Raw genomic sequence first — 9,138 nt, forward strand, 5'->3', positions numbered from 1 at the left:
AGTTTATATTCTGCTCTCTGATAACATGTTTCTCTGTTAACCTTGAGAAGCCTAATTATTTCTTTATTAAGAATTTATCTGAAACAAAGCAATGTAGCAGTATATATATATATAAAATTTCTTTCCCTAAGAACTTCTACAGAATTCTACAGGTCATAAAATAAAAGTTATTTCATGTTGTTTCATAAAATACAAAAGTAATTTCTGGAAATGAATGTTGGGAAGTTCACTGGATTCTTCAAAAACATGATAATTTTGTGTCATTCATATTACCTTCACCTTTGTAAACTGACTGCACGTTGAATGCTCCCTGGTGTAAAGTGACTGATTTTTTTAAAGCCCCTTCAGTTAGAAAAAGAAAAGCAGCAAAGATCACTGAGAAAAATAATTTAAAAAGACTGGAATTTCTGAGGATGTTTTGAGAAACTCAGTTCTCCATTTTTATTCTGGGATTACTTTAACATTGCAGGAATTACTTAAAAAATTAGTACTTTAAAGTTAAAATATAATCTCATGATAATTACTAAATTAAATTTTTTTAAATCTTGTGTTGTTTGAGATATCTCTCTTACCAATACAATTTCAGTGCACAGCTACCTCTTTTCACCTAAGGTTGTCATTTATGATATGCCTATATAACTGAACATCGTGAAGTTACACAGAGGTTAAACAGCCCACCATTTTCTTTGGATTCTGCTGTTTTGATCGTAACTGCTTGCTCACTAGTTTGTTCATTTCCTTTATGATGGTCTTTATGTCTGTCCCATCCCTGGAAGCTTGAAATGCAGTTTCACTGAAAGGAAAAATAAGGACCAAACCTCCTACGCGGGGGATAGGCCTCTGGTCTTTATCAGAGAGGAAATAAGGATGTGTGGTCAACTCACAGTTGCAGAAATCAGGTGTAGGTAACCAGTGGATTAATTGGGCAGACTTGTGTGGAGAATGCCTGGCTCCTGGAAGTTGTTTATTCTTAGCTTCAGCTTTTGCTTGTGAAGGTATTTTTGGCATATTCATCCTTTCCCTAAGCTGGGAATTCAGTGTTTTTCTTGGATGTGCACTGGCAGTTTTCTTGGTCAGGGTAGCCACCTTACGAATTGATCCTCTTGCAGCCTGAAGGGCAGGTTGTACTGAAGAAGCAGAAGGACGTTTAGCCACTTTCTTCCAAGTGAGTAAGCCAGGAGTCCCTTTGCTGGCATTCTCATCAGCTGTGCTCCAGAGCACCCGCCTTCCGCCAGCCTTTATCCTGGCCACTTGTTTTTGCCTGAAAGTGTCAATCTGCTTGTAGTTCAGCAGTTCAATAATATCATGAAGAAGTTTTCTTTTCACAGTGTCATCAATGGAACAGTCTAAACACAAGGCTGGATTGTAGTTGACTTCTAAAAGCCACGGCTTGAATTTGCTGTCAATCAGGATGTCAAAGCCAAAGAGCTCAAAGCAATTGGAAGCCACTGGTAAAGGGGTTACAGCAAGAAGGGTGAGAATCACTATGTTATTGATCTTCTGCCAGAGAAGCATGTCATCAATCCCTAATATTCGAAGGTAAGAACGAAATTTGCTGAATGTCCATTTGCAGCCACAGCCAATCCCTTCTTTATATTTTTTATATGAAGCTCCATATTTGTTGATGCTGGTGTTTGTTAGGTGGGCATAGACATTGTCCAGAGAACTGAGGTCAAACTTTTCCGTAGCAAACCTCACCAGTCCTTCTTCATAAGTATAAATGGTGAGGGGGCAAAAACTGGTGACACACACATAGAGGCGCAGGTCCATTTTATACCCTGAAATGAGCAAGGGGTTGCTAATGTACTTCTGCACAATGACTCTACAGTCATATACTAAGTCTTTAATATCTTGGAAAATGACTATGCCCCTTCCACGGGAGAGGTCCACTGGCTTGCAAATCCAGTAGCTTGGTCTTCTGCCTACTGACTGTCTTTCCTTGCTATATGCTGCTAGAAATTTGATGTAGTCATTGGGCATGATGAATGCTACTGGACTAAACTCATACAGAGCTGATCCATATGCTGCTTTCATACGTTTCAGATACCTTGCCAAGTAGTCTTTTCTGGTGATCCAGACAGCTTCTGGGTAGTGGTTCAGTCTTTGCCATGGTTTAATGCTGTGGTGGTCTGCCATGTGGAAAGGTGAATTCTGCCAGTACAGGTTCCAGTCTGCATCATCTTGCTCCTTTTTGTCAAATTCTGTCCAGCCACGTTCCAGTAAAACCTCACGGACTATTGCAGGGACATTCTCATGGAGACGGAACACCAACGGCCTCAAGATATCTCTTTCATCATAGTCATCTGCCAACACTTCCATCTTACTAGCTGAAAGAAAACAGAATCACCAGGAAGGAAACAATGAAAGTAATGCTACAGATTGTGCTATCAGTCATCACCTTCACGGCTTTCTTAATGCCTGTCACTCACAATATATTCTCAAAGCACGTTTCCCCCATTTCTATGGTCCACAACTGAGAAGTCAAAGGCTACATTTCACCTGAGAGATACGTAAAATGGAATGGATTCCAGGCAACTGTAAAGGCAGCATAAAGCACTGACTGCTGCAGAGTTATATGTCCCCACACTTCATTTACATTTTCTTTGATGTAGTTCACTACGGCAGAAGTTTTCCCAGAACTTTTGAAATTCTTGAATACTTGGGAAATGCTCGGAGAAAGACTTTTTGGGTTTTTGCAACTGCCTTCAGCCTAATGGCTGTAACTTTGCCCAGTAAGACTTACTTTGCATTGCTACATTACTGAGACATTCTGCTAACTTAGCATGTTGTCCTGCTCCGAGCAAACTCTCTTGGTTAAGATTATGAAGACCAATGCAAAACCAACTGTAGGCAGTAGGAAAGTGCATATAGATTCCAATGCTCTTTTCCTTCTCTGGCACGTGAGGATTTACTTTACCAACAATATTCTGTTATTCCTCCAGTGAACTCCTCCACAGTTTCTGAAGAGCAGGGCACACTGTCTCATCACTTTCCTCTCAATAAAATATGTTCCATGGAAATGTATGTAGATTCTCAATGAAATACCATTTCCCACTATCTATAGTGGAAGTAGATGATGGTCCCTATCTATTTTTGTGGGTTAGAAACACATTTTGAATTCTTTTGGGCACAGCAATTCTCATATAAGCAGTTCCTAACATGTGATCTTCTCTCCTCACCTAGTTCCAATACATGCAAGACTCAAACTAAAACATATGTCCTACTGGCTGGTGGCATGGCAGGCAAAAAGTCAAACGGACCTGCAGATATGAGAGTGCTGCAGGTTTGCTCAGTTTTAATTTCCTGAAACCCTACAGAGCTGCTCGCTGAGGATTAGATTACATGTTTGGAGCAGACTGTTTTGGACGAGAGAAGAGTGTTTATGCCGAGGACTGTTCTGACACAGCATTAACATACCAACCTCCACCTACTCTTGGAAAGTAGCAAGCAGAAGAAATACAAAGTAGGCAGGACATACGCTAGACAATATTTCTTCACATACTACTACCAGAGCAACATCCTTGCTGCTTCTTTTTAGGTTGAGCTTTAGACTCCAGAATGAGTAGCCTCTGCCTTCGAAACAACTAAGGAAACCAAGGGAAGGCAACACACCTGGAAGTACTCAGTGCAGCTGAGTTGGCCAGGTAAGCTTTTTTTGTGGAAAAATTACAGTTTGTTGAAATAGAAAGCTTTATTCCAGAGAATAAAAATAATCAATTGATAGCTTTTATTTATTTCATTTTAATTTCCTTGTTTTGTAATTGTCAGAAGATCTCATTTTAATTTTTTGAGAATATAATGATTTGGAAAGACTTCTTAAAAATGCTAATTTAGTTTTAAATCTAAAAGCTCAAATGTGAAATGAAATGCTTTACTATGATGAAAATGGAGATTAACATAATTCAAAAGTTTTGCAAGTCACAAAACAGTTTAAGATTCTCATTATTTTATTTGAATGTGAAAAACAATTCAAAAATTCCTACAGGATAAAAAAACACGTTTCTCTTGCCACTCTGAAATTTGGTCACTCTCTTGTACAATGAACCTATGTTTTGGCTGTCCAATGTATTCTGCTGCTGCTAACGGGCTCTGAGGGGCAACCACAAAGCAGTCACAGAGCTCTTCTCCAAGCAGTGTTGTGGAGTCTGTAACAAGCACGTTACAATGCAGAAAGCAAAACCAGAAGAGTCTCAACAAGGGCTTGATGGGAGGCGGGTTCTACAGAAGGGTCCAGGTGGTGTTTCAGGGAGGCTGGGAAGCAGAGCAGTGGTCTTAGAAGTATGTGGCTTCTTTACCACAGGACAGTAGTGTGCAAGTTAAAAATAGCCCCGGACCATCTTCTACCCTGCAATGATTACCCAAAAATGAAGAGATTTGACTTGAGCTTTGGTCCAGCACGTAAGGAATGAGGTTTCAATTGAAAAGGGACTTCAGGCCCATTAACGGGCTGAGATTGTGGCTAAAATTTGTATTGCTCTATATGATGACTTTCTACATTCCAAAGTAATATATAATTCTGTATTCCAATAGTAATACATACATTACTGTATTTAGTTATATTTTACCGCCAGACTTGTAGTACTCCTCCATCTCAGGTTTAAACTAGTGTTGGAAGGGAGCAAGATCTAAACTGCACTGGGATTATTGCTCTGAATCCCCTTAGAGATCAGAGATTCACTCCCTGCACAGACTGCAGGTGAATTGTCCTTAGTGAGAGCTCTCCTTGCGTGAGGGGGATTTACAGGGAACAGAAGAGAAATGTGATACATAGGTACTGCAGTGTGGTCATGATGTAATATGATTTAAATAAAATACCAGGAAGGGGAAAGTAGTCTTGCTGTGTCTCTTGCAGTCAGTGTTTCCTTTCAAACCCCAGGAAGCTGGGGCCTTGCTGCTGAGCTTGCACACAAATCTAATATGGAGACCCCAGAAAATGTTTATCTTTGTTTCCACTCTCTTTCCTGAGAGTTCTTTTTCCTATCTGCTTATTAAACACCACTATGTCACATGCTGGGAAAAAAAAAAAAAAAACCAAACAAATAACAACTACACAAATCTAAACTATTTTCTAGTAACTGGTTCAAATCTTTAGACAAAGATTATTAAATTGAGAAAAACATGATGTAATTGAAAGTAGCCATGCTAAGAATTCAGATGAGGCAACTTATAGACTGCAGTTAGCTCTGTCTTTTCTGCGCTGCTCAACATTGCTACTAGCAGTGTTCAGTGAAAGGCACTGTTGTACGTGAATCACAGCCTTCACTAGGTAATCATAAATTAAGCTATTAGCAATGTCTGAACAATGAAGCCTTCTTTTGTGGTTTGTTCACGTCAGCTTGTATTAATGGAACATGTTTCAAACCTCCTGCATTCAGAGGGTATTTTACAGGAAATTGGCTCATCAAGCCCAGCTTCAAATTCCTTTGCAATTAAATGAAAAGAAAATAAAACATTTTAACTAACAATGAACACCCATCTGCTTTTAAGGAAGTCGTATCACATATAAGTAGAAGCTCTTGAAGCACAATTATGAAACAGCACTCTAGATTAGCCATTGGTCTAAATGAACGAACACAAATCTCACTCGCTTTACTCTGTAAAAATGCGCCTAGCTGCATTCCTAGAGGGCTCTATGTTCAGCCTAATCCTCAATAACTTGGAAAGTTCCCCATGTGTTTGCAGACATTCTTCCTTGTCTCTGACCACACTCGAGTTTAACACTTACCTACCAGTGCTGCTGACCGGTACCTAGAAGCAGAGACCTTCCCCTGAAGAGTGCAGGATGTCATCACCTGCCACCTCAGCTCCGGGTGCCATGCAGTCCCACAGACTCTGTGGCAGGTCACGGAAGCCTGGGCTTTGAGCTGGCCGCGCCTGCTTCCAGTTGCTCAGTTTTATACCTATGGGAAGAAACACAAGCCTTAACGTTCAGGCATTATAAGTGTGAGTTTGCTGAGTTAAAGCAGAATGTTTCTGCGTAATTAAATTCGGCAGATCGACTGACAGTCTTTCCTATAGTCTTTATGCCCTCGCAGTCACAGATCATAACCCGGGGCCAGCAGCTGCCCACCTAGGGAATTCATTTCAGAAATCACAGAATCATAGAAGGGTTTGGGTTGGAAGGGACCTTAAAGATCATCCAGATCCAACCCCCCTGCCATGGGCAGGGACACCTCCCATCAGACCAGCCTGATCGAAGCCCCATCCAGCCTGGTCTTGGACACCTCCAGGGATGGGGGATCCACAGCTTCCCTGGGCAACCTGTGCCAGTGCCTCACCACTCTCATGGTGAAGAAATTGCTCCTTATGTCTAGTCCAAATCTGCTCCTCTCCAGTTTATACCCATTTCCTCTAGTCCTATCCCCACAAGCCTTTGTAAACAGTCCCTCTCCAGCTTTCCTGTAGCCCCTTCAGGTACTGGAAGGTTGCTTCAAGATCTCCTCTGAGCCTTCTTTTCTCCAGGCTGAACAACCTCGACTCTCTCAGCCTGTCTTCGTATGGGAGGTGCTCCAGCCCTCTGATCATCTTTGCAGCCCTCCCCTGGACCTGTTCCAACAGCGGGGGAGACGCGCCTGCGGGCATCCCGGGGGCGCTGCCGAAGGCACGCAACCGTGGCGCATCGCGCTCGTAGCAGCAAGAGTATGTAGTATTTAAAGCCCTGCTCACTGCGGCTGGAGCCCCGGCTAAAGCCCCCCCTCCCGGCTGCTCATCGTACCGCACCCGGCTGGAGCCGCTGACCCGCTCCCCGCACGCCCCAACTCGGCTCAGCAGCCACGGGGCGGGGTGCCCGGCGCTGCCCGGCGGTGAGCGGAGGCGGGTCCTTCCCTCCCCTCTTCCTACCCTTCCTATCCCCTCCTCTGCCACTTTCTCTGACGGAGGACTTTCAGCCCAGAAGGCGAGCTGTATCCTGGGCTGCATCAAAAGAAGTGTGGCCAGAAGGTCGAGGGAGGTGATTCTGCCCCTCTACTCCTCTCTTGTGAAACCTCATCTGGAGTATTGTGTCCAGTTCTGGAATCCTCAACATAAAAAGGATATGGAGCTGTTGAAACAGATCCAGAGGAGGGCTACAAAGATGGTCAGAGGGCTGGAGCACCTTCCCTACAAGGACAGGCTGAGAGAGTTGGGGTTCAGCCTGGAGAAAGCTCCAAGGAGAGCTTATAGTGACCTTCCAGTACCTGAAGGGGCTACAGGAAAGCTGGAGAGGGGCTGTTCACAAAGGCTTGTGGTGATAGGATGAGGGGCAATGGGTATAACTGGAGAGGGGCAGATTTGGACTAGACATAAGGAGGAGTTTCTTCACCATGAGAGTGGTGAGGCACTGGCAGAGGTTGCCAAGGGACGCACGCTGTGGATACCCCATCCCTGGAAGTGTTCAAGGCCATGTTGGATGGGCAGCCTGATCTAGTGGGATGTTCCTGCCCGTGGCAGGGGGGGATTTTAACTAAATGATCTTTAAGGTCCCTTCCAACCCTAACTGTTCTATGATTCTATGACCTCAGTGCCAGTAGCAGTTTCTTGGGAAGACAAATGCCAAAACCAGAAGCATCCCCACTTCCTTCTTCTTTCGTCTGTGATTTTACTGCCGAGCATGGCATCGTGTGTTATGGAATATCAATTTGGTCGATCTGTCTCAGCTGTCCTGGTGGCATCACTTCCCAGTTTCTTCTGCACCTGCAATCTGCTCTTGATGGGGCAGAGAGGGAAAAAGAGAAAACTTGGATGCTGTGCAAGCACTGCTCATCAACAGCCAGAACACTGGTGTGTTATCAACAGTGTTTTAGTTACAAAAACCCAGAACACAGTACCATATGGGCTGCTATGAAGAAAATAACTCCATCCTAGCCAGACCCAGTACAGGAGTAAAGAGAAAAACTTATCAAGTTGTATATCTTCTGAAAGAGGGATCATCTTTTTGTTCTGAGATTAGGTATCATCTCGTATATTGAGATCTCATTTTCTGTGTTGGTCTGTTACAAAGAAAGAATGATTACATTCACATGGGATTTTCACTGATGTTGATCTCAAAAGTCCTCTTTGCTTCACTTGCCACTGAACATTGCTGTGTAAAAGAAAATTGGGGGAGGATTTGGAGATGTGTTTCACTGTTATCAAGATGAAATCAAGTTTCTGCTTCAGATGGAAGTAGGGCAGGTTGAGAATCAGCAGCAGCCTAGCAAATCCATCTGTAATATCTGGGCAGGTGGGAGGCTGTCAGGATTCTGCAGGCACAGTAGTTTTGCCATTTTTATTTCCAACAAAGAGATTAACAGCATGCCTTTGAGCTGACAGGGCAAAAGCACAAGAGAAAGGTGCGTCTGTGAGGTAGCCTATCTGTCACCTTCTTTTCTGCAGGACATAACGGGTAGGAGACCTGGAAAAGAAGCTTATCATTTGAAAAGCCATCAATCAGCAGAGGTGAAGTTTGGAGGGGAGTCTAGATGCTTGGAAACATGAAATGTTAGAGAGATAGTAAATAGCATGAATGGTACTATTATTTAAAAGTCCTAACAATTTGAGGGGGTTTTCTTTCCTCATAAATATAGTATTGATTTCTGTCATGTTGTCACACCATATGGTGCTTCATTCTCCTGTGATGGTTATTAACTGCGAAGTAGTTTCAAATGTTAGTTCCGTGGCATACAGCAACTTAACTAGCCATGTAGTTTATTTCCAGGGGCAGCACTAGTCTTGGAGATGAATGGCGTTTGTTTCAATTCCTTTTATTCTGCCTGCCTCACACAGAAGATCTGATCATAGTGTCATTACCAGTAATGATCATGGTATCTGTACAGTGCTTTCTTATCAAAATATAGGGATATGACCCAGTAATTGCACTGTAGCACTCTTCTCCTTGCAGTAAAACCATGAAAATCCAAATCAGGAAACAATATAGTATAAATAAAACTAAGCAGAAGTTGAAATGACATGAAGGAAATCCTCATCTGAGTCACTGCTAGATGTATACTGGTCTCAAGGAAATATTACAGCATAGGCCCTTCCTCCTTTTCTCCTTCTTGCTCTATGACTTGCACTGTTATATGCATCCTCTTCATGACTGGCTTCCCCAAGTAACATGCCCTGGCTGCTTATCTTGAAAATAAACATCTCTGTCCGTGGATGGGAAAGTTTGTCATGGCA

The 9,138-nt window shown here is 42.9% G+C and overlaps 1 protein-coding gene across 3 annotated transcripts; it reads right to left on the reverse strand.

Moving 5' to 3' along the window:
* Positions 1-241: 241 nt before the first annotated feature.
* TTLL2 (tubulin tyrosine ligase like 2) lies at positions 242-6,559 on the reverse strand. 3 transcript variants are annotated; one of them, XM_054063677.1, is made up of 2 exons: positions 5,730-6,559; positions 242-2,327 (listed from the first exon to the last, which is right to left on the reverse strand). In XM_054063677.1, exon 2 carries the CDS (start codon positions 2,317-2,319, stop codon positions 655-657), a length of 1,665 nt encoding a protein of 554 aa, XP_053919652.1. In that variant the 5' UTR covers positions 2,320-2,327; positions 5,730-6,559; the 3' UTR covers positions 242-654. The 3 variants fall into 3 exon arrangements, with proteins under 3 accessions (XP_053919652.1, XP_053919653.1, XP_053919650.1); XM_054063678.1 differs by lacking the exon at positions 5,730-6,559 and adding an exon at positions 4,046-4,282; XM_054063675.1 differs by having other exon boundaries at positions 243-2,327; positions 5,726-6,559.
* Between the last annotated feature and the right edge of the window lie 2,579 nt (positions 6,560-9,138).

This window comes from Cuculus canorus, chromosome 3, assembly GCF_017976375.1.
Source record: "Cuculus canorus isolate bCucCan1 chromosome 3, bCucCan1.pri, whole genome shotgun sequence".
Classification (NCBI taxonomy): Eukaryota; Metazoa; Chordata; class Aves; order Cuculiformes; family Cuculidae; genus Cuculus; species Cuculus canorus.